General features: G+C 41.8%; 1 protein-coding gene across 1 annotated transcript in view; it reads left to right on the top strand.

The window, feature by feature from the left end:
• Positions 1–26650, top strand: part of NLRC3 (NLR family CARD domain containing 3) — a 74971-nt gene that overhangs the window by 30212 nt on the left and 18109 nt on the right. Inside the window, exons 3-5 of the mRNA XM_063428984.1 lie at positions 21156–21285; positions 21360–21620; positions 21703–23374. Of these exons, the coding sequence (XP_063285054.1) occupies positions 21279–21285; positions 21360–21620; positions 21703–23374 (1940 nt within the window). The 5' untranslated portion in view covers positions 21156–21278. The remainder of the gene's footprint in view (positions 1–21155; positions 21286–21359; positions 21621–21702; positions 23375–26650) is intronic.

The following is a 26650-nucleotide window of genomic DNA, read 5'->3' as shown; positions in this document are numbered from 1 at the left end:
CTCTGATCGACTCAACCGGACAGTTTGCTGTCTCCCGGGTGCTCGGGTCTGGCATGTTGCCGACAGAGTGGAGGGATTATTGGGAGGGGCTGGGGATGGCCCAGCTGTCATGGTCCATGTTGGTACCAATGACAAAGTCAGAGGAAAATGGAAGGTCCTAAAGAATGAGTTGAGGGATCTAGGAAGTAAGCTAAAGAATAGGACCTCCAAGGTAATATTTTCAGAAATATTACCTGTGCCGCGCGCTACAGCAGAAAGGCAGCGGGAGATTAGAGAGGTCAATGCGTGGCTGAAGTCTTCGTGCAGGAAAGAGGGTTTTGGGTTTTTAGAGCACTGGGCCGATTTTGCGCTTGGGTACAACCTGTATAGTCGTGATGGATTGCACCTAAACGGAAGAGGGTCTGCTGTGCTGGGGGATAGGATGGCTAGAAGGTTGGAGGAGATTTTAAACTAGTGGTAGCGGGGGAGGCTCAAAGCAATCTAGAAAATGGGGATAGGATAGAAATGAGATGGGCCTTAGCTCAGAACAAAGGGGGTGGAGATGGGGGCAGGGGGAAGCTCAGAACAGAGGAGGTATGTAATATTGATTCACAAAAAGTACAAATGACTCATGGTAATATTAAATGTATGCTTACTAATGCAAGGAGCCTATATAACAAAATGGGGGAACTAGAGGCAATAGCATACACTAGACAATACGATATAATAGGCATAACAGAAACATGGTGGGATGAGACACATGACTGGGCCGTTAACTTAAATGGGTACGCGTTATTTAGGAAGGATAGGAAAAACAAGAAGGGTGGTGGGGTATGTTTGTATGTCAGCCATGAGTTCAAGTCAAATCTTAGGCATGTGGAGTGTGACGAGGAAAATGTGGAAGCTTTATGGGTAGATATCTGCTTGGGGCAAACAAAGGGAAATACGTTATTGGTTGGGATATGTTATAAACCACCAAATGTAAATATTAATGAGGAAGAACTGCTGTTAGAGCAAATTGGTGAAGCTGCAAATCGGGGGAACACATTAATTATTGGAGATTTTAATTACCCGGACATAAATTGGGATAGAGGGACTAGTACTTCAGCTAGGGGAATCAGTTTTTTGAATGTGTTAAATGACACCTTTATGTCACAACTGGTACAAGGACCAACTAGAAAGGATGCTTGTCTGGATCTCGTTATAACAAACAATGTTAATCTTTTAACCAACATTCAAGTAAGGGAGCATTTGGGAAATAGTGATCACAATATGGTAACTTTTGAAATAAACTCAAAAAAGCAAAAGCATGTGGGGTATATTAAAACGTATAATTTAAAAAAAGACAATTTTAATAAGATTAGGGCAGCTCTACAACATATCGACTGGCATAAACGCCTTAGGGATAAAAACACTGAGGAAAAATGGAAACTATTCAAACAAATATTAGAAAGGTACATTTCACAGTATGTACCATTGGGTAATAAATATAAAAGAAACAAATTAAAACCAATGTGGCTTAGTAGAGAAGTAAAACAAGAGATTAAAAATAAGAAAAGGGCTTTTAAAGCATTTAAAGCGGACCAATCAGATGCATCCTATATAAGATATAAGGAAGCCAATAATACTTGCAAAAAGGCAATTAAAGTGGCTAAACTAGAAAATGAGAAATTGATAGCCAAAGAATGCAAAACCAACCCCAAACATTTTTTCAAGTACATTAATTCTAAAAAAACAAAAAATGAAAGCGTAGGTACACTGAAAACAGAGATGGGTCTGTTAGTCAATGAAGACCAGGAAAAGGCAGACATTTTAAATAACTATTTTTCTTCGGTATATATTAATGAGGATCCTATGGCAAGAGATATGCATATGATTGCTGCAACAAACTTGCAGATAACTTGTGATTGGATAACGCGAGACAAGGTGCTACAGCTATTAAAGAAAATTAATGTAAATAAAGCTCCGGGGCCTGACGGTATCCACCCACGAGTACTTAAGGAGCTAAGTGGGGAAATAAGTGAACCTCTGTATTTAATTTTTCAAGATTCTTTTGTTTCAGGTATTGTACCGGAGGATTGGAGGAAGGCAGATGTTGTTCCTATATTTAAAAAGGGTTCAAAATCCTTGCCTGGAAATTATAGACCAGTGAGCTTAACTTCTGTGACAGGGAAATTATTTGAATGGCTATTAAGGGATAATATTCAGGAATTCATTGTGAAGAACTGTGTTATTAGCAATAATCAGCATGGTTTTATGAAACATAGGTCATGTCAAACTAACCTAATTGCATTCTACGAAGAAGTAAGTAGCAATATAGATCAGTGTGTTGCAGTGGATGTGATCTACTTGGATTTTGCCAAGGCATTTGATACGGTTCCTCACAATAGGTTAGTCTTCAAACTAAAAGAAATTGGTCTAGATGAATATTCTTGTTCTTGGGTAGAACATTGGCTTAAGGATAGAGTACAGCAAGTTGTCATAAATGGTAAATTTTCAAGCTGGACAAAAGTGGTAAGTGGTGTCCCTCAGGGTTCTGTTTTGGGACCGCTTCTATTTAACATATTTATAAATGATCTTGAAATGGGCATTGAAAGCCATGTATCAGTGTTTGCAGATGACACAAAACTTTGTAAAGTAATAAAATGTGAGCAGGATATTGCCTTGCTTCAGAGGGATTTGGATAGATTGGGGGACTGGGCACTAAAATGGCAGATGAAATTTAACGTAGAAAAATGCAAAGTTATGCACTTCGGGGTTAAGAATGCACAAGCAATTTACACCCTAAATGGTAGTGAACTAGGGATAACCACACACGAGAAGGATTTGGGAATTGTTATAGACAACAAATTAGGTAGCAATATGCAATGTCAATCTGCCGTTGCTAAGGCCAGTAAGGTTTTGTCATGTATAAATAGGGGCATAAATTCTCGAGATGAAAATATAATTTTGCCTCTTTATAAATCGCTGGTAAGACCACACCTTGAATATGCTGTGCAATTTTGGGCACCTGTTCTAAAGAAGGATATCATGGCACTAGAAAAAGTGCAGAGACGAGCTACAAAATTGATAAAAGGAATGGAGCATTTTAGTTATGAAGAAAGGTTAAAAAATTTAAATCTCTTCAGTTTGGAAAAACGGCGCCTTAGAGGGGATATGATAACATTATACAAATATATTCGGGGCCAGTACAAACCATTATCTGGAAATCTATTCATAAACAGGGCTATACATAGGAAACGAGGTCACACATTTAGGCTTGAAGAAAGGAGATTTCATCTAAGACAAAGAAAAGTTTTTTTTACAGTAAGAGCAATAAGGATATGGAATTCATTGCCGGAAGAGGTGGTTTTGTCAGAGTCTATACAGATGTTTAAGTTGCAATTGGATAAATACTTGCAAAAACATAACATACAGGGATACAATTTCTAATTAGTGGGGTAATAGCTGCTTGATCCAAGGAGACATCTGACTGCTATTTTGGGGTCAAGAAGGAATTTTTTCCTAGTTTGTTGCAAAATTGGAAGTGCTTCAGACTGGGTTTTTTGCCTTCTTTTGGATCAACAGCAAAAGCATATGTGAGGAAGGCTGAACTTGATGGACGCAAGTCTCTTTTCAGCTATGTAACTGTGTAACTATGTAACTATATGACTATACAGATTATGACTTTCCTGGAAAATATTCTATAGGTATCCCTGAGTGTCCCTATTTGGGACCAAATCTTTCACACCTTTATTTAATTCTAGAGTGCTTCTTTTATAGGGTTTCCGAATATTGGGTGTGATTAAAAATATAATTGAGCTTCACAGGAATAAAACGCACAATAATCGATCTTTAGAGGGACACTATAGTCACCAGAACAACTACAGCTTAATGCATTTTTTTCTGGTGAGTAGAATCATTATCTTCAGGCTTTTTGCAGTAAACACCGTCTTTTCAGAGATAATGCAGTGTTTACATTACAGCCTAGTGATAACTTCACTGGCCACTCCTCGGATGGCTGTTAGAGATCCTTCCTGGGTCATGGCTGCCTAAAATGCATCAAAACATTCAGTGTCCCCACCCTCTGCATGCAGACACTAAACTTCCCTCATAGAGATTCATTGATTCAATTCATCTCTCTGAGTAGATGCTTATTGTCCAGGGCTGTGTTTAAATTGTGCTGGCTCTGCCCGTGATCTGCCTCTTTGTCAGTCTCAGCCAATCCTATGGGGAAGCATTCTGATTGGATCAGTCTACCACTTCTGATGATGTCAGCAGACTGCTTGTTTTTTTTTAGTCTCACAGCATGCAGATCTACAGCTTCAGGCTTGAATACTGTAAGATTTTGCTATATTTATGGAGGCATGATGGTGGTTTTAACACTATAGGGTCAGGAATACATGTTTGTAGTGATCCTTTAAATTATAATAACTGCACTTAGAAATTGGTTTGTGGAAGTGAGACCTGACTGTCAATCGAACAAGATGTTGGCTGCATGAGCTCCTGAGTTAAAAACTCAATTTTAAGATAAATCTTGAGAATTATGGCTATTTCCATCCAATCACATTTTGCCTAAAGAAATCATTCAATCACATTTTGCCTAAAGAGGATCTGAATTTGTTTGGACTGTTTTTTTTTTTTTATCAAGTGTTCCTCTGGACTTATCCAGTTGCGGCCTACCAGCATGCATGATTTGGCTGATGTGATCGATTCCCTGCTCTTACACATTATGAGCACGTCAAAAAGTCCCCCTTTGGATCAATGGGGGTTATCTTGGTCCTCACTGAAGTGGTTTTCTGTTAACCAGACGAAGAGGCTCTTATTGTCCTGCACCCCATTATCTTGAGGCCTAAGTTGAAATGGCTGCTGCTCTGACCTTACAGCAACTGTCCATCTACCAACTATTGTGGGTGGATACATTTATTATGGCATATGATGATCTCTTTGACAGATTTTGTGCACGGCTAGAACAGCAAGCTCTTACCATGAAGCAGGTTCCGCAGAAGGCTATTGGTCATTGGCCACCCACCTACTCACAGATCCCCAAGCTGCCACGCATTCGCTGACACTCACCAAGGCCAACGGGCCTTTTGGGGGAGACCTTTGACTATGCCATACTGTCCTGACAGTCTTATCGATCGATACCTCAATAAAAAACTTGATTGACGTCTTTGCCTAATTTGCTGGCTATATTTAAGGAATATGGCCAACTGTCCAACCTAAAACTTAATATGGACAAATCAGAGGTACTCAATGTCACCCTATCGGAGGATTCACAGCAGGAGTGGGAGAAGATCTTCATCCTTACCCAACAAGGTTCCATATGTTCAAAATTCCAGGAAATAAGCTATAAGCTACTGGCGCACTGATACAGGACTCCTGAAATGCTGCACTGTATGAATCCTGAGATCCCTGATGTGTGCTGGAGATGCAAGAAGGAGGTTGGTTCAGGATTCCACATTTGGTGGACATGCCGGTTGATTGTGCAAGGCAATTACCGACATGGACTTACCTTTTCAGCCCCTTCCTGTGCTGTTGCATCACACTAGAGCCCCACTTTCGAGATGCAAAAAGTAGCTAAACATCTAACTGCCACAAAATCACGGTCATGGGTGGGGGGTATTTTTTTTTTTTCACCCTTTCCTTTACCTTCTTTTTGTTACACCAATCTTACATACCAGTATGCCCTGATGTACAGGATGAAGAGAGTGTTTTTGGATTTACCGCCTGGACACTCTATCCCCTGGGGGCCTCAATGAAGGTTTCTCTTATTCTCCCTTCATTAGTGACTCCTGATAACTTACAATGCCACCCATATATTACATTAGTGAACTCTGATAAACTATAATGCCATCTATGTATTATAAGAACTTTTTACAGTAATACTAATCTTCTGATCTATAAACACATTAAGTTTTCTCTATTTAGTTCATGATGAACATTATTAATTGTATTCTCTTCTGACGATACCCCCAATATCTCTAGTGGTATATTTTCCTTCCTTCCCTATTAAATCCTATTTCTTCTTCGGAATTCACGTACAATTGAAATGTCTAATTCAATATATAGAAGCTATATGTATATATAATATAAGGTTTACCACAAAAACTATTCCCTAGGAACTTTGCTTGCTCTTCTGAATAAATTGTACATATAGCACTCTACATACATTTGAGTACTTTGGAATTACAGCAAGATATAAGTTCTCGTCTGAATAACTATACATATTGCATATAGGTGCACTTTTGAATCATAATAAGATATGTCTTCCTTTAAATAACTGTACACTTGTATGAGATATACACCTTTTGTACACTATAGTAAGATGTATCCTCGATTTGGATAATGGTATATGCACATAGACTTCCACCTGTATATTAGATGGTATATATGCATCTTATGATGTCAAGATTTATGTACTTTCTATTCATAAAAATAGGAAAAGATGAGCCCGAATTCTATAAGTATATGATTTCCAGTCAATATTATATATATAAGATACCGACTGACCTACTGTATAAGTGGGTCCATCGTTACATTAATTACTCTATGAATCAATTTTTGGGTCTCTTCTTTCCACTTTATTAAAATCGGTTCATAAATGTATAAGTTTCTTGCAACATACCGGACTGCATATACCAGCGCACTAATTGTGAGGATCTAGAGTTCTTGCTATCCACACTGTATAATAATAATAATCTTAAGGAAATCTCTTATCTTAGCATCTATTTTTATTTATTATTAACTCTGTATAACAGCCGATTGTACAGCACTTTTCCACGCCCCAAGTACGCCCCTTTACTATGATAATTGAGAGTGAGGGAGGAGTATTCCCTCCTCCTTTCCTCCTCCCCTCTCCCTCCCGTTGCTCTGTCCCACGTGGGATCGGACGGACGACGAAATGTCGCCGCCCATCTGAATAGTGATTGGATCCTGCGTTACTTCCGGGTCCCGTCTACTCCACGCCTTACATACACACCGGAGGACCATCATTTGGCCAAAATCGGAGCATTTCGATTGGCGGTCAAGGATTTAAAAGCCACTAGCGGGATGAGGTATCGTTTAACCCCTGACGAAGGTGCATTAGACGCACCGAAACGCGCGTCGGGTTTCAGTCTTATTTAATTTTATTTTTCACAGCATGTCACTATGGTAGCACTAGGTGTTTGATTTAATTCATGTTAAACTCTCAGCACTGATGGAGTCTTGCCTGTAGCCATATAGCTGCCTCTACTTGTCTTCTCTCTCCTTTTGATAGGGACAGCATAGAACACCCTCGAAGGTGTTTCTAGAAGTTGCAGGGTATATACCTCTATTTCTATGGATTTTTGCCTATGTTGCAGATACACCTTCTAGGTAATTTCTACCTGTTGTCTCCCTTTTCCCTATAGGAATAGAACAGAACACCCTTGAAGGTGTCTATCTTAGGAGGGATAGGGACTATATCCATGTCTATGGACTTATATATCTATGTAGCAGATACACATTTAGGTAATCTCTGCCTGTCACCTCTCTTTTCCCTATAGGGACAGTATAGAACACCCTTGAAGGTGTCTATCTTAGGAGCAGTAGGGATCATACTTTTGCAACTTTACCTGCTTCCTTTATATATTGTAACATGGTTTTATTAAGTGAGAATCCCCTCCTTTGAGTTTTAGGAGAGACAGTTTAATTCATGACTATCTATGTGTTCTAACTAGGAGCTACAGGGTGGAGACATTGTCATTAGAGACATTTACTTTTGCTTCCCAAACCGCCTGTATACCTACACATTGATTGTTATTACATTTATCCACTCAACCTGACCTAGAGATCCATCACTGCTAGGTCCGGCAGAGTGGGTTATGGCACTCATAGACTCCTCACTTTGACTAATTATTTGGCATATTATATTTTCTTAGCTCCAAGTTTTGCTGTCTCCGTTTAACTTTGAATGAATTACAATAAATCTTTTTTGTTTTTATTTTTGGAGACACTAATTGGATAGTATAATTGTATACTGGATTTCTGTATGCCAATATTGGGGGGCTGTTTCCTCCTTCCAATTGTATATATTCAGTGCTGATGGTTGGGCCAGGGGATATATCTATACTGTATAGTATTCTTAAATATATTAAAACCAGCCTTTGACTCTCATGTTTTTGAGTTTCAAATAATTTTCTTTGACTCTATAATGATTAAGATTATGTTATGTCCCAAAAATGCTTTTTATATATAATTTGAAGCTGCACCTGTATCAGTAATGTGGTGTTCCGATGGCTCTAACCTTGACTATCAAAATGTATAGCAGTTACCACCTAAAATTCATGCTATACACCCCATTTTCGTGTTCTTTCTAAAAAGTATAAAATCCTCAGGACCTAAGACAGAGTATTATAACCAACTAATACCTGGCATTTTAGTCTTTATATCAACCAGTTTGTCACACAGTGGAGAGATGAACGCCCATAATATTGTTATATTTAGATGCTGTAACTCTACTCGTATTTATATTGCCCGCACATTCCTCTCTGCCATATTATATATTACAGTGATGTAAGGCAATTTCGTCTGTAAACTGATGTGTGTGCCATATTGTAATCCGAATGTCTGAGGGGTTTTTTTTCTGAGAAAAATAAAGGATGCTAAAAAAGCACACAAAAAAAAGCTTTATAAAAATAAATTATAATAATAAATTGTATTAACACAATCTAAAGCGATATAGTGCTGGAGGTTTTAAAGACATCCAAGGAAGAAAGCAATTAAAATTAAAATGTTTAGACTACAATGGGTTGAAACTAACCAGTCGTAGAATATATGACACGTTAAGGGGAACTTTGGCTTTCTGTAAAACAGCGCGATAATCAGGTTCTGAAGGCCATACAGCATATCGAGATATAATTGGCAGTCGTCAAGATATGACTATCATCCTATAGGGAAAGGCTATAATTAGCATCATGAACCCGCGCTGTGTATTTATTCCACAAAGAAACTGACTGTTTACTGTTAAAGATGAAATCCAAGTATAGTTAAAAAACAGATACGCCATGCTTGCACTCGGATATTAGAATACAAATAGGAGTGGGTCTTTGGTTTTTTCTCTCACAATTCACATATATTTATAATAAAAGTGGAAGGAGCCTGTGTATGTGGCTGTTATTGGCTAAGACGCAAATAATGTGGCGTTAATGACTAGCCTGAAATATAATCACAAAACCACGATTTAGGGGACTGATGTTTTTAGTCTTGACCAGTGATTTGCATCGCTTCGCATAACGATCCACTCTAGTTAAGATGAAGCATTTTTTGCACTGTAAACAGAACATATGACAATTTCAAAATACAAAAATCGGTAGAACCAGCAAAATAAACAGATCTTCTGATTTCTTATCCTGTGTTCTACGTATTATTTTTATATTACTAATTATTAGGCTGACCTAGGTTTATATTGAGCAAAGAACATTCGGAACATTTTTTTGACAAGATATTTTATTTTTATTAATATTCTTTCAGTGCAGAGTTAAACATGAAGATTTAGAATGATAATACAGCAAATTAGGCAAATGTCTAGTAAGAGTAACTTTGCATGTCTCAGATATGGCACTTTAAAAAAAAAAATATTTTGTGGTGATACAATCTTGGTATACAAGCTGTCCGAGGGTAGAAGCATGAAAATAATAGTAATTTGTATCAACAGTTGTATGGGAAGAGTCAAGACCTTAAGCAATAGTTAGAGTACAGTGAAGAGTGCTTATCTTGGAGGCCCTGGCCTATGTTTAGCGTTAAACCAGTGACTAACAGGCTAGATGCAGAACTATTATAGAAGTAAGAATCAATAATAAAAAAAAATACAAGTTAATAAAATAAGTGAGCAGGCAGTCCATAATCATGTGAGACAAACAGATGCAAGTTCCAGAGCAGCCGACACCTTCCGAATGGAGAGCCCTTCCCCACCATAACCACATGTACAGGCCAGCACTCAGCCCAGGATGGCTCTTTTGAAATGCTCCGATGCGGAGCAGTAGGACTAGCAGCCCAGGGGATAGCCCCCTTGATGTTCCAGGCAACGAATGGATCTTCAGGTATGGTCGCCTAGGGCTTGGGCCCAAGCACTTGGGTGATGCAGCCTTTAATTTTGGCCACCATTTTCAAGCTTGCACGTGGGTTGGAACAGCCGGCTTCTTAGTAGGGACGGGCGGTGAGCTCTGGGTTACTTCATGTTGCCTTCCACATTGCAGAGGGGGGTGTAAGCGTCTGTGCAGTCTTCTCCAGAAATCGTCAAAGAGACATTAAGCCTGGTAGGCATATCTGTCGGTTTGCAGTGACGGTCAGGATAGCTCGTGGCGTCCGCCATTAGTCTAGCTGACTTCGTGAAGCTTTATTTCAGTACTGTGTTAGTTGCGACGGGCCTCCAACATGTGGACCGGGATCACCCCCACCGATCCGGGGGGGGGAAACAGGGCAATAGAAGGGTCCGGTGACGGTTCCTTCTCAGGTCAGGAAAGCAGCCGTCTCTCCTGCCCAATTGGGCTGCTAGGCCTCACTGTCTTCACCGGTAGCCTCTGCGATAGGCACGGCTCTCCACCACTCCAGACTGGATCCCCTGGGTTAGGGCTCTGGTAAGTCCACACCAGGGACAAATAGGGAGCAGTAAAGGGCTAAAAGCTAGACAAAAGTGAAGGCCGGATGAGGAGCTCAGGCAGAGCACGTTTGTTTGCCATGAATGTCAGGCCCCGCCCCCACGAGATAATTTAATTTAAGTTTACTTTTACCGCTTTAGTGCCTAAACCTATGATTTTGCTTTTGAATTATCCAGGTGTTTTCCATTATTCTTTTCCATTCTTCCTGTTATGACTCTGGATAATTGAGGGCCTGGGTACTTATTCTGTCACTGGATGGATAATGGTCATACTTGTCTCATATGATGAGGTCAGTAGAGGTCTTGGTATCAATCTTCTGAAGATGGGAAACTGGTGCATAATGTATACTATTAACATGCATTGACAAGTACACAAACACGTATTTATGCTAATAGAAATAAAACAAATGTATATATCAAAATAATAATATTGAAGCAACTTAGTTGATATAATTAAAATTCAGAACTACTGACATTTTTTTTTTTAATTCATGCTATACATACCATTACTGTAAATGCGCATGTCGACTTGAAATGATGTCTGTATTTGCTTCATTCTTATATGGAAACACAGATACCAGATTGTCCAAAAATAACAAAAAAACCTAAATAAAGATAAAAGTATGTTTGTGTAGATAAAAACTATGATCTTGTTTTAAAATATTTTTTAAAACCTGAATGGTTATCAGTAGATTATGAAGTCACCTAAAAGTTCCCTAAATAAACTTGTCCCTGGCCACATCCTCTTGTATGAATGTGCCCTTCACTGACCATTTGAAATGATATCTAAGTAACAAACCAGGAAATATAGAACTTGAAAAAGAAAGAAGGCGTATACCGCGCCTATTAATTCAAATTAAAATATACAAAAAATACATACATATGTTCTTGGATATTCCAATTAATCGTGACCTCAAAAAGAGATTAAGACAAAAAATAATAGTGCAATACAGTAAATTTTATCTTAGAAATAAGTAGTTAGTAACTGTGTACAGTCCACTCACATGGAGATGAGCTATAACAGAGCTCTACTGTGAAGCGCTTGGACGGTACAATCCCCGTCTTTGGATTTGTAGTAGTGTGTAGTGTTGCCACAGATGTTCTCAAGGTGCCATGTGCGTAGTTGGTATAAAAGAAAGAAAGCAGCAATATGGTAAAGTAAGTACCAATAATATAATAGATAATAAATAGTATTGTACTTACACTTTCCAGAGCATGTGACCTGCTCTAGTGTAAACAGCTTAGGTGGTATGATCCCCACCAAGGATATACAGGATACCAGGAAATGAAAATTGTAAGTCTAAAAAGTAACTTAAAAGTATACTTTAATATAAACAAACAAAACAATGGATATTAAAATATAAATATAAAATATAGTCCAACTTAACGCGTTTCGCCTGATAGGCTTCTTCAAAATTTACTGTATTGCACTATTATTTTTTGTCTTAATCTCTTTTTGAGGTCACGATTAATTGGAATATCCAAGAACATATGTATGTATTTTTTGTATATTTTAATTTGAATTAATAGGCGCGGTATACGCCTTCTTTCTTTTTCTGCTATTCACTCACAAGGTTGGGGAATCCTTGTTCTGTATACTGCTGCCTGATCACTTGTCAGGATCGGGTCAGGGATCCAACACGCAAAGTACAAACAGGTACAGGATACGTATACCGGACCTTAGAATGGCCGGACTAACGTACAGAGAGTATAGAGAATGGTCAGAGACAAGCCGAGGTCGAGGGAACGAGAGGACAGGTAAGCGAGTAACAAGCCGGGTCAAGGATAACAGAGGTAAACAGAGTAAGTCAAACAAGCCGGGTCGTAACCAAAAGGATAACTGAAAAACACCAGAGCACTGTGTGACTAGACAGGCTAGAACCACGACAGGGCAATGAGCAACAGAGCGAAGTATGTTTAAATACCCTGGCTAGAGAGGATAGACACGCCTCCGACGAGTCCTGATTGGTCTCCAACGTATTGAGTGACAGGTCGTTCCGGATTGGCGTCATGACGTCGGTCTCTGGGCACCATGCTACATAAGGAAGTAACTCCCTCGCGGCCGGCGTCTATGTGAACGGGTCGACCGCGAGGAACAGGAGAAACATGGCGTCCGGACGGATAAACGTCTAAGTCTCTACCTCTCTCGGAGGTAGAGACCTCAGGTACCCTGACAGTACCCCCCCTCTCAGATACGCCCACCGGGCGGAAGGAACCGGGACGAGATGGGAAGCGGGAGTGATACGCCCTGCGGAGACGAGGAGCATGAACATCCTCTTGAGGTACCCAACTCCTCTCTTCAGGACCATAACCCTTCCAATCGACCAGATATTGAACCTTCCCCCGTGAGATTCGAGAATCAATAATAGAGTTAACCTCATACTCCTCCTGACCCTCCACCTGAACAGAGCGAGGAGGGGCTGTTGTGGAGGAAAATCTGTTGCATATAAGTGGTTTCAGCAATGAAACATGAAACGAGTTAGGGATGCGTAAGGTAGTAGGAAGAGCTAGACGGTACGCAACTGGATTGATTCGAGTCAGTACCCTGTAAGGACCAATATAACGGGGAGCGAACTTCATGGAGGGCACTTTTAAACGGATGTTCCTTGTGCTCAGCCATACCCTATCACCTGGAACAAAGACCGGAGCCGCCCTTCTACGTTTATCAGCGTGTTTCTTAACCAGCATAGAGTTGTGCATAAGGATTTGTCGAGTTTGGTCCCACAACTTCCTCAAATTGGCCACATGAACATCAACCGACGGCACCCCCTGGGAAGGAGAAGCCGAAGGAAGAATAGACGGATGAAAGCCATAATTCATGAAGAAGGGGCTTGAATGAGTAGAATCGCAGACGAGATTGTTGTGTGCAAACTCCGCCCAAGGAATCAAACCGACCCAATCGTCCTGGTGTTCGGAAACAAAACATCGTAAATATTGTTCAATTTTCTGGTTGGTACGTTCAGCAGCTCCGTTAGACTGAGGATGATAGGCAGAAGAAAAGTTCAACTTGATACCTAGTTGTGAACAGAAGGCCCTCCAAAATCGGGAAATAAATTGAGAGCCTCTGTCAGATACAATTTGGGAGGGTATCCCATGTAGACGAAAAATCTCCCTAGCGAATATCTCTGCCAATTCGGGAGAAGACGGTAGTTTAGGCAGAGGGATGAAGTGAGCCATCTTAGTGAATCTGTCAACCACGGTGAGAATAACAGTCTGTTTTTTAGAGATAGGTAGATCGACAATAAAGTCCATGGCCAAACAGGACCATGGTTTCTCTGGAACCTCTAAGGGATGCAGGAATCCACAAGGGAGTGTATGGGGTTGTTTGATTTTAGTACAAACCTCACAAGCAGCGATGAAATCTTTAGTATCTTTACGTAAAGCAGGCCACCAGAAGTCTTTGGAGATCAAAGCAAATGTTTTGCGAATACCAGGATGTCCCGCCATCTTGCTGTTATGGAGACACTGCAACAGTTCCAGTTGAAGAGCAGGAGGAACGAAATGTCGACCCGCAGGAGTCTGTTTAGGTGCTAGATGTTGCAGCTTAATGATCTTGGCCAGTAACGGGGAGTGAATCCTGAGATTCGTATTAGCAACAATATTGCATTTCGGAACTATAGAAGAAAGAACCGGTTCCGGTATAGTAGAAGGTTCATATTGGCGAGATAAAGCATCGGCTTTAGAGTTCTTAGAACCAGGTCTGTAAGTCAGCACATAATTGAAGTGAGTCAGGAATAAGGACCAACGCGCTTGCCTAGAAGACAGACGCTTGGCCTCCCCAATATAGGACAAGTTTTTGTGGTCCGTCAAAATAGTAATAGGGTGTAAGGTCCCCTCCAATAAATGTCTCCACTCCTTTAAGGCTTTAATGACCGCTAACAGTTCCCTGTCTCCGATGTCATATCTGCTCTCAGGCCCAGAAAGTTTCTTGGAAAAAAAAACCACACGGGTGTAGTGGTTTATCCACCCCTAACCTTTGTGACAGAACCGCACCTACTACTGTCTCAGAGGCATCGACCTCGAGTAGAAACGGCAAAGTCGTATCAGGATGGACTAAAATTGGAGCAGAGGCAAAAAGTTCTTTGAGATTCTTGAAAGCAACGAGAGCTTCAGTAGACCACGTCTTAGTATCCGCCCCCAGTTTGGTCAAATTGGTAATGGGAACAATATTAGACGAGTAACCCTTAATGAAGCGCCTAGAATAATTGGAGAACCCAATAAACCTCTGAATAGCCTTGAGTCCCTTAGGCAATGGCCAATCTAGAATAGACTGGAGTTTGTCAGGATCCATCTTAAAGCCTTCCCCAGAAATCACGTATCCCAGAAAGTCTATCTGGGTCTGGTCAAAACTGCATTTCTCCAACTTACAGTATAAACCGTGTTGCAGAAGTTTGTGTAACACCTTTCTGACTTGTCCAGGTAGACAATAACACAATCATGTTGGAATTCCCTAAGAACTTCGTTAATCAAATCTTGAAAAACTGCAGGTGCGTTGCAAAGACCAAAGGGCATGACCGTGTACTCATAATGACCATAGCGGGTATTAAACGCTGTCTTCCACTCGTGGCCTTGCTGAATTCTCACCAAGTTATATGCCCCTCTGAGATCCAAGTTGGTGAAAATTTTAGAATCCTTTAGCCGGTCAAAGAGCTCGGTAATCAGGGGAATAGGATAGGCATTTCTGATGGTTATTTTATTCAAACCTTGGTAATCCATGCAAGGTCTGATTGAACCATCCTTCTTTTTAACAAAAAAAAATCCAGCCCCGGCAGGAGAGGAAGATCTCCTAATGAATCCCTTGTCTAAATTCTCCTGAATATACTCCTCTAAAACAGCATTCTCTTTAGTGGATAGAGGGTATACATGACCCCTGGGCGGCATGGTACCAGGCAATAGATTAATTTTACAATCAAATGTCCTGTGTGGGGGTAGCGTATCAGCGTTCTTCTTGTCGAACACTGCTTTTAAATCCAGGTATAGAGGAGGTATCTGTATCCCCTTAGACTGGGTAGAACTGTCTGGTGTGTTAATTACAGCCAATGGGGATACCCTGCGTAAACACCTCTCCTGACAACCCTGACCCCATGAGAGTATTTCCCCTAACTCCCAATCGATAATAGGATTATGTCTCCTTAACCATGGGTACCCCAGAACTATGGGAACAGAAGGAGACGAAATGAGCATAAGTGATAAGTTCTCCTCGTGTAAGATACCAACAGTTAAGTTAATAGGTATAGTCTCACGCAAGATAACAGGCTCGAGTAGCGGTCTACCATCTATGGCCTCAACGGCCAAAGGTATCTTTCTTAACTGGGATGGGATAGTGTGTTTAGTAGCAAAGGCTTGGTCGATAAAATTCTCAGCAGCACCGGAATCTATCAAGGCCATGGTCTTTAGCACTCCCTTCTCCCACGTTAAAGAAACTGGTAACAGCAACCTGTGATTTTTATAATCATGAGTAGAGGACAAAATAGAAACACCCAAGGCCTGTCCTCTAGAGAAACTTAGGTGCGGGCGTTTCCCGAGCGAATAGGACAATTCAGGCGCAAGTGACCTCTGACTCCACAATACATACATAATCCCTCCCTTCTCCTGTACTGTTTCTCCTCCTCTGAAAGGCGAGTATTGCCTATCTGCATAGGTTCAGGAAACAGTGAGGTATTGGAATCAGGACTTTGAAATGCGGGTGCTAACTTAAAGGTAGGTCTAAGATTCCTCTCTCGAGTGTTCTGTCTCTCTCTTAAACGCTCATCAATGCGAGAAATGAACGAAATTAAGTCCTCTAAATTCTCAGGCAGCTCCCTAGTAGCAACTTCGTCAAGGATAACATCTGATAACCCGTTCAAAAATACATCTATATAAGCCTGCTCATTCCACTTGACTTCTGCCGCCAGAGACCTGAACTCTAGTGCATAATCCACAAGTGTTCGATTCTCCTGTCTCAGGCGCAACAGTAATCTGGCTGCATTGACCTTCCTACCAGGCGGGTCAAAAGTTCTTCTAAAGGCAGCTACAAAGGCATTATAATTATATACCAACGGGTTATCGTTCTCCCTTAATGGGTTGGCCCATCTCAGAGCTTTCTCAATGAGTAAGGTGATAATAAATCCAACCTTTGCCCTATCGGTAGGATAGGAGCGAGGTTGCAATTCAAAATGAATACTGATCTGGTTTAAAAAACCACGACACTTCTCCGGTGAACCACCATAACGTACTGGTGGGGTAATACGGGAAGAGGCACCTACAGTGGCTACCTCTAGGCCTGAATTTACAGAGGAAATTGGAGTAGTACACGTCTCCTCTGGTGGGTTATTAGCACGAGATAATAACGCCTGTAGTGCTAAGGCCATTTGGTCCATTCTGTGTTCCATGGCATCAAACCTGGAATCAGAGGGACAAACCTGACTGTTTGTACCTGCAGAATCCATTGGCCCTGTCGTAATGTCAGGATCGGGTCAGGGATCCAACACGCAAAGTACAAACAGGTACAGGATACGTATACCGGACCTTAGAATGGCCGGACTAACGTACAGAGAGTATAGAGAATGGTCAGAGACAAGCCGAGGTCGAGGGAACGAGAGGACAGGTAAGCGAGTAACAAGCCGGGTCAAGGATAACAGAGGTAAACAGAGTAAGTCAAACAAGCCGGGTCGTAACCAAAAGGATAACTGAAAAACACCAGAGCACTGTGTGACTAGACAGGCTAGAACCACGACAGGGCAATGAGCAACAGAGCGAAGTATGTTTAAATACCCTGGCTAGAGAGGATAGACACGCCTCCGACGAGTCCTGATTGGTCTCCAACGGATTGAGTGACAGGTCGTTCCGGATTGGCGTCATGACGTCGGTCTCCGGGCACCATGCTACATAAGGAAGTAACTCCCTCGCGGCCGGCGTCTATGTGAACGGGTCGACCGCGAGGAACAGGAGAAACATGGCGTCCGGACGGATAAACGTCTAAGTCTCTACCTCTCTCGGAGGTAGAGACCTCAGGTACCCTGACATCACTATAGCGAGCGCCTATTATTTTTCTTTTTTCAAATATAGAACTTGACTTGTCATCAACTTTCAAGTATATCCCGGGGTCTAGATATTATAATTACCAGTAATGTCATTTGTGTTTTTCATCTTGGCAAAATGAAAGGTTGAGTTAACGTAGCTGGCAATCGAACCTATGACTAAGTGTTATTGAATTCAGCTTCCTTAAGCACTGAGTTGTTTTTCTGGCATTTTATTGTCTGGGTCTGGTGTGGGAGCACAGTGAACTTAATTATGATGAAAATACAAGTTTAATTACTTGAGAGGTTAAGTAAACCAAGGGTTGCCTTCTGGGGGAAATAACTGTAGTGAGGATTCCATTAGTTCATGTGTGATTGATGTCCGGATTGGTTTGGGACAATCCTGGTTTTTCTAACTAGATAGTTAAAGGGGGAACTGTCACTCATGTTATTGTTATAACCTCTCCTTTACACCTGGCAGTCAGCATCTAAGAATCTAAAATGTTAGTCCTGAATTTGCTTTGTCTGAGATGGATTGTTGTAATTTAGTAAATCTTTAATATAAATTTAAAAGAAAATGGATAATCCTTAAAAAAGGTTAAAACAAGTTATAGGTGATTTTTAATGTTTTCTTCAGTGGTGTAAATTACTTTTTAATGTGAAAAGCGATGGGCCTGGTCCCCTTGGCTACTTTACCATTAAGGGGGTCTAGACTTTTAGTAACTCTGTTGGAGAGAGCAAGATGGTATCTCTCTGCATTCCTATTGTATTGAAAGTTTGTATAAGAGCTCTGCACCACCATAGAACACATTAAATGGTGGAGACATACACCAATCAGCTACAACATTAAAACCACTGACCACTGATGAATAACGTTAATTATATTGTTACAATCTGACCCGTTAAGGGGTGGGATATATTAGACAGGAACTGAACAGTCAGTTCTTGAATTTCATGTGTTGAAAGCAGGAAAACTGGGCAAGCGAAAAGATCTGAGTGTCTTTCGAAAGGGCCAAATAGTAATGGCTAGGCGACTGGGTCAGAGCCTCATTAAAACGTCAAGACTTGTGGGGTGTTCCCGGTATACAGTGGTTAGTACATACCAAAAGCAGTGCAAGAAAGGTCAACTGGTAATCCAGGATCAGGGTCATGGGCGCCCAAGGCTCACTAATGCACGTGAGGAGCGAAAGCTATCCCGCAGGTCCGATCATACAGAAGATCTACTGTAGCTCAAATTGCTGAAAAACTTAATGCTGGCCATGATAGAAAGATATCAGAACACACATTGCATCACAGTTTGCTGTGTATAGGGCTGCGTAGCCACAGGTTGTCAAATTTCTCATGATAACCCCTGCCCACTGCCGAGGGCACCTTCAATGAGAACTAGACCATAGAGCAATGGAAGAAGGTTGCTTGGTCTGATAAATCACATTTTCAGGTGGGTTTATGTGCATTGTTTACCTGTGGAAGAGATGGCAGCAGGATGCCCTATGGAAAGAAGGCAATGATCTGCTGGGAAACCTTGGGTCCTAGTTTACATGTGGATGTTACTTTGACATATGCCACCAACCTAGAGATTGTTGCAGACCACGTACACCCCTTCATGGCCATGGTGTTCCCTGATGGCAGTGGCCTCCTTCAGCAAGATAATGCACCCTGCCACACTGCAAACATTGTTCAGGAACATGACAAAGAGTTCACCTCCAAATACCCCAGATCTCAATCCACTTGAACATTTGTGGAATGTGCTGGAGCAACAAATCCAATCCACGGAGCCCCCACCTAACAACTTGCAGGGCTTGAAGGACTTGCTGCTAATGTCTTGGTGCCAGATACCACAGTACACATTTAGAGGTCTTGTGGTGTCCATGCTTCGACGAATCAGAGCTGTTTTTGCAGAACAAGGGGAGCTGCACAATATTAGGCGGTTTTAATGTTGTGGCTGGTCAGTGTATGCTAAATATATGCCGTGAATAATTTAACCATGATCATTTATGGTACCCTTTCTCCTTACGTAGATTTTGCTCATTATAACAGGTTTAAGCATACCTTCATTGCGTTCTTCCTCTGTTTTTGTTTTTTTGGTTATTGCATGAATAAGCAGCCAGCCACATAGAATGCCCATTCTTAATCATATCTCCATGGAAACGCACCCCTGTTTCCAAGACATCATACTGAGACAAATTTCTTCGGAATTTGAGATGTATTTCATCTATATTCAGCTTGTAGCAGAATGCACTGATTGTTCTGACAGTTTAGCTGAAAAGCAATTTGGTGAAATGATTAAGGATATAATAGATCAACCCTATGGATCAATGGAGGCTAGCTTTTCAACTACTTTTCCATTGATGCTTTGCGTACCTGGACATAGGCTGTAGTTCATCAGTATCTGGTGTGCCGAGGTGAAAGGGGCAACCACACAATATGTGCAATTTGTAGGTTGGTCTATACAGGCTCTTTTTATTTTTAATAAAACTACATTTAGTTCTGTAAGCCCAACTTCTTCCCTTCTCAACCTGTAGTAATACCGCAGTACATGATGTCATGTCAGGTGTAGATGTAGTTCAGCTGCTAACAATGCCCAGAAACTATTGCTGTTCTCATAATATACTGCTCATGGGATGAGCTCACTGATGTTATAAAAAGTAGGCTGAGCATGATTGTTGAAGGTACTTCCTGATTTAGCGAGAGACTGTTAGAGAAGGTGTAAAGGCTGGGATTTTTGGATCTATTCCTATAGTGCCAGGAAAACAAACCCGTTTTCCTGGCACTTTAGGCTCTTGAAGTGCATCCCGTCTTCGGCGCTGAGGGGGTTAAAACCCCTTCAGCCACTTACCTTAATCCAGCACTGGGCTCCTTCGGCGCTGGTGACCTCTCCTCCCCTGCTGACGTCAGCTCCCGAGTGGCGTGCGCGCACATTTAAACCCGCCCATAGGAAAGAATTACTCAATGCTTTCCTATGGGGATCTTATTTGACAAATAAGTGCGATTTACTAGATGCTGGATTAACCCTGTAAAGTAAACATAGCGGTTTCTATGACCGTGTTTTCAGCTTCAGGGCTAAAACTATGGGGACCTGGCACCCAGACCACTTCATTGAGCTGAAGTGGTCTGGGTACCTATAGTGGTCCTTTAAATAGGAGTAATTTTTTTTTTATCATTTTACATTTATACCATGTCTTCATTCTTAAACTGGTGTCATTCCCTAGTAATGGGGAAAACCATTTTGCCGTGTGGGTTTCCTCTGCAAACAGGCTAAAGTCATGCCGATCGCGCAGCTCAATCATTGGATGAGTGCATCAACTGAGCACTCTCTCAGCCAATGAATGACATCCAGGCCCTGGATTGACATTACCCAGCCTGGAACTTTTGGCGAAAAATAAGAGAAATTAATGCAAACATATATAAATAAAAGAAATACAAGATATCTACTTTAAATATAGATACCAAGTTAACAATCTGTAAAGAAACATGTCAGGTGTTGGTGGATGAATAAGAACAAAGACAAAATCCTATGTTGTTTTTCTGTTTGTTTTGTTTCTGTTAACTGCATTTTTTATTTTATTGTTTCTCTATAGGATGACAGGGAAGGTTTCAGGCCTGACCCAAAATAGATTTAATATGGACACGTACTTTGAGATGGCTGGAAGACTTTGAATTATCTGGGCCAAGTGCACCACTAGAAATTGTGAAACAATGACATGGAAGGTATGTAGGTGACAAGGGTGGAGGATTTCTTCCAAAAGAATATGGTAACAAGTTATCTCGTTGCTATTTTATAGGCTTATGGATTCTCCGGTACAGGAGGCAACTGGCTGCCTGTGCCTGCCCATTATCCATGCACGAGATCATTACAGAGCTCCAGGACCTCCAGATGTTGACAGAAGAGGAGACCAAGCTGCTCCAGGAAGTTACATTGTTACCCATGCGGGCAGAGAACCTCCTAGATATCCTGGTAGGGAAGGGCAAGACATGCCTACAGGCTCTTCAGAGCTGCATAGAGAATAGCTGCTCTTACCTGCAACTGCGCATGCGTCACTACGGTAAGTGAGATTTTGAGATTGTGAACCCACCTTTTGTATTTGCAACATTTTGTAGCTCATTGTGCTCTATTGTTCTCCGCAGATCCGTTAGTTCTAAAACATCTGGAGAAAGTGAAAACCAAGGACCCATGCCCACTGTTAACACAGTTAGACCCTCTGCTTATAGTAGAAGGACTCACAGACGCCCAACTTCAGGAACATGATATTGTGCAGCTGGAGTTAGGTCAGGAAGGAAGGGGGACTCCCAGGCAACTATCTCTGGAGAAACTTCTGGTCTCCCTCTCACAAGTTAGCCTTCCCCCTCGCATTACTCTGACTGTGGGAGTGGCAGGAGCTGGAAAAAGCACCCTTGTGAGACTTTTTGTAGAGAGGTGGATACGGGGTGAAGTGTGCCCTAGCATCACAAGTGTGATGGCTCTGAATCTTTCAGAGTTGAATGTCTATGATCGTCTCTCTACAGATCGGCTAGTACGACTTGCCAACCCAAGCTATGTAAAGCCACCTGAAGGATCTCTTCTCATTTTGGATGGGCTGGATGAGTTAAGAGCACCTCTGGATTTCTCAGAATCTATAGCATGTACTGACCCCCAAAAGGAACTCACACCAGAATGTCTGATAACGAATATACTGCGTGGTAACCTACTGTTAGAAACTGCGATATGGATAACCTCCAGGCCTGGGGCAGCAGCCTGGATCCCTGGAGGACTTGTGGATCGCATGACAGAAATTCCTGGACTCAGGACTGAACATATTAGAAAGTTTTTGGAGCAGTTTCTGCCAGATAACAGTGGCTTAGTCCAACGTGTCTGGGATCACATACAGTCCCACCGTTCATTAAATGCACTATGTTCTGTACCTGCCTTATGCCGCATTATTGGGACCTCTTTGGGATATTTACTGCACACTCAAGACTCATCCTGTCTACCAGGAACATTGTCCACCATTTTCTCTTGGTATCTCAAGGCTCAGCTGTGTGACCGTGATGGCTTAGAGCAATCTGGCAGTGCCCGACGAACTGTTGCCAATTTGGGAAGACTGGCATTCAATGGACTGATCAGAAAACGGTCAGTTTTTTATGAGTCGGACTTAAAATCCTGTGGAATTGACACCCCGCTGACCCCAGGCAGCCTCAGTGCCCGCCTACTGCTATGTCAGCATTCCCCTTCATGCCTCTCTTTTTCATTTTCACACCTCTTATTGCTGGAGTTTCTAGCTGCCGTCCACTACCATTCAGCTGCTAAACGAGCCATATTTGACCTGTTTGCTGATGGGGCAATGTCCTGGCCCAAATTGGGCTACATGAACCATTATAAAAGTGCTGTTCAGAGGTCTCTGCAGGCAGACGATATGCAGATACCCATCTTCCTGCGGTTTCTGTCTGGCCTCCTTTCACCGCAGGCCTTGCGTGTGTTGTCCGGATGCCTCCCTGGAAAGGAAGAGCTAGGTGGGCATCGTGGGCCGGCAGTTGACTTCTTGCATAGCTTGCTATGTGCAGGAAAGGTAGTTTCATGTAGTACGGTGAACTTAGTCTGCTGCCTGCAGGAACTGGGGCACACAGAACTGACAAGTGGGGTGGAAGAGGACTTCATAAATGGAACACTTGGAGGGAAGCTGAATATGTTGGGGTGCAGTGCCCTGGCATACCTACTGCAGGCATCCAACAGCTGTGCTCATGAAACTAATCTTTCCCAGTGTCTTACATACAACCTAGTGAAAATTCTCCTGCCACAGCTACAATACTGTACCAGCATCAGGTAAACTCAGCTGAGTACTGCACCAGTTATCATTGTGGGCTTGAGTGATAGCTAGACAACCTGACTCAATCTAGTCTACAACAATTTCTATTGACCTAATATAACAGGAATTGTAGAACAGATTGGTCACCTACCTGAGAGTAATGTCAATGGCTACCATGGTCTCATTTATTGCAAAGTGCAGCACTGTCCAATGGGCTGTGGATTTGTGGCCTGTGGCCGCTAGCCAGGTTTAAACATTGCTTTTTCAGCACTATTGAAGGCGCATACACAATAATACAAAAAATGATGTACAAGGAAAATGCATTAAAGATTAGTCTGAAATCGGGAATAGGGAGATGGCATGAGGACGAAAGGGAAGTGATGGAATAAGAACAGGGAGTGAATGAAAATCTTCTTGTTTTTTTAAGTTGTCCCTTAGTATAGAAATTCTACAGCACTGTCATGGAGTTTACTTATTGATCCGAACTCTGAGATCCTGACCACCATAGTCTTACTACTCCCTGTCTCTGTAATATCAAAGGGATACATCACAAGTATCCTAAACTGGCTCCTTATACATTTTTTTTATTAATTCTTTATTTTTGTAGTGCAGATAGGAGAGACAACACGCCTGGGGTACCCCGACGGCATTCCCCATGCTTGATCAAAAAACATTTTTAACAATCAGGGTTATGTTAAAGCTTGCACATTTTTTATATTTAACATTCAGTTGAACAAGGTAAATCTAACTTTCACGGAGCATGAGCGCAACTTAGATAGGTCGCTTAAAATAGGCAAAACATTGCTAGTAATAAGGTTACGTAGGTAATAATCAAGATTAAGTAACATGCTGGACCGGACGCAACTGCGATTATGTGTGTCGTGACTGTTTGGTTACATGCTAGGTATTGCGCAGTTGTCCTAATTTAAGTGTTAATATATTATCGGTAGGTCGTAAGCTAATATCAGGTATGGATTTATCCACACTGCTTAAGGTTAGCCACCGGGAGGCAGCTAGTCACTGAGTTTGCCGGGAAATGCATACATTAAGGTAAGACAATTTTACAGTGATTACAGTAAGGTCAGAAAGGATCACAGTGCTAAACTAAGGAAAGTTCAGTGCTCTGCTGGGCTGTTGTTGTAGCAGGTTGGCAGCTGCTTTGTTACCCCTGTAACTGCGCTGGGTCGGCTGCCGTCCTGGTCACCAGCGTCAGGTCCCCCATTTTCCCGCTGGGTGGTGGAGCGTTTTAGTACTTGCCGGTCAGGGGTGCGTTTGTGTCATTTGCCAGCATCAGCCTTAAGTGCAGAATAATGCTTGTATGCTGCGATCGCTGCTCCTCTCAGGGTAAGCTGAGTGAGTGTCTTGGTAAAGTCCCCTTAGGTCTGCCAGTGTCACAGGGAGTTGTAACTTCTGATACTGTATGTGGGAGCTTGATCTCCGGCTTACATTAATCGCGGCGGCCATCTTGTAATTTGCCACGCGGTTCTTGTGTGATCGTGTCGCCGCCAAGATGATAGAAGCGGTCACTGCCTCTCCGTTGGGGTCCGGGATAACCCCCCCGGCCCACAGGGGGGGAAACGGGGCCCTCAGTAGGCGTGCGAGAGGTCCCACCGGACTAAGCGCGGGAGAGCGGCCGCCTCTCCCACCAGAGCCTCACGACAGGCCTCCATCCCAGTCGCCCAGCAGTCCGCCTCGCCGGCAGGACTGGGGTTGATACCGACCTCCAGGGTATCTGCCTGTGTCCCCTTTGCCTTCATGTGGCTGTTGAGTCGTTTTCAGGGGGAAAAAGGTAGGTTTTGCCCGGTTATTTTTTTATTCTTAGCGGAGCCGAGGTGCCCCACGTCCAGCCGGCTCGGCGGTCAGGCCCCGCCCCCCGGCTCCTTATACATTAACCCTTGCAAATAATTACTAAAAGAGGGCCTTCTGTACCCGTTAAATCAAAATAAAAGCTGTAAATGAAATCATTATATATATATAGTATAAGTTTGATAGAGTACTTTATGATTATAATGTAAGTGGCCAGGGAATTGGAAACGTCTAGCCTCTATGCATGTATGAAGGGGCTTATAAGATCATGGCCATATGTATAGGCAAGTGATTTTGGTGACATCTGACCAATGGCTATATCTATTACAAGTTAGCTCTCTTAGCACCAGTAAATGGTGGGATGGGGGGCAGGGATCGTGTTCAGACTCTGTTATGTATAATACCGGTCCACATTGAAGCCAAATTATCTTAGTATGAAGATAGCCTTTGATCAAGTTCCCAAAGTTTGAGTTTACGAAAGGTGGCAACAACGCTATAGTTTAAATTATTTTTGAAATGCTGATTTGTTAGTACTGAGGTTTACTGTAGCTTCAAAAAAAGATCATGCATGATAGACTATGCTGTATGAGTAATGGCATTGTAATTGTTAGAAGTACATAATCAGCTAATCATTCAATCGTAGGCCATCTTTTTACTGTAACCTTTATAAAATTATCACAATCAATTCTGACAAAGGAGTTATTCTAGTTGCCATGAATGCTAACAATTATGTGAAAAAAAAAGTTTAATCGTCAATTATTTGGCGGACCAACACTAACTTGGACTCACCTTGTACATGATTACATTCGTTTTCTCAAGTAGATAAAGTGGCTCTGTCACGTAAAACTTGATTTTCTTCTTTTGTTTCTCTTTTAGAACCTGTTCTTTTTTTCTTAATTTCTGATCTATTTTTATTAAGACAAACTCCACTTTCTTTGTCAAGAAAACAAACGGTAAAGCTTGCCTTAGAGGGACACTATAGTCACCAGAACAACTCCAACTTAATGTACAACGTGCAGCACTAACGTTCAGCATCTCCACGCTCTGCATGGAGACAATTAACTTTCTTCAAAGAGATACATTGATTCATTTAATCTCTAGGAGTAGATGCTGATTAGCCAGTGCAGTGTTTGGCCCTGCCTCTTTGGCTGAGATGATCAGAATTGGAGATCTCAGCCAGTCTAATGCTTTCCCAATGGAAAAGCATTGGATTGGCTCAGATTATCAATTCTGATGACATCAGCCAAGGAGGCTGTGGAATAAAGGTGAGTTTTTATCCTATTTAAAAGGGACAAGTGGGTGCTGGTTACCTACATTGTGGTTGTAACTCCATAGAGTCAGGAATACACATTTGTATTCATGACCCTATAGTGTTCCTTTAACCCCTTAAGGACACATGACCTGTGTGACATGCCATAATTCCCTTTTATTCTAGAAGTTTGGTCCTTAAGGGGTTAAACTCCATCCTTTGTCAATATTATCAAGAG

The sequence above is a fragment of the Pelobates fuscus genome, chromosome 8 (genome assembly GCF_036172605.1).
Source record: "Pelobates fuscus isolate aPelFus1 chromosome 8, aPelFus1.pri, whole genome shotgun sequence".
NCBI lineage: Eukaryota > Metazoa > Chordata > Amphibia > Anura > Pelobatidae > Pelobates > Pelobates fuscus.
The sequence above is the reverse complement of the archived record's forward strand: the minus strand, read 5'-3'. Positions and strand labels throughout refer to the sequence as shown.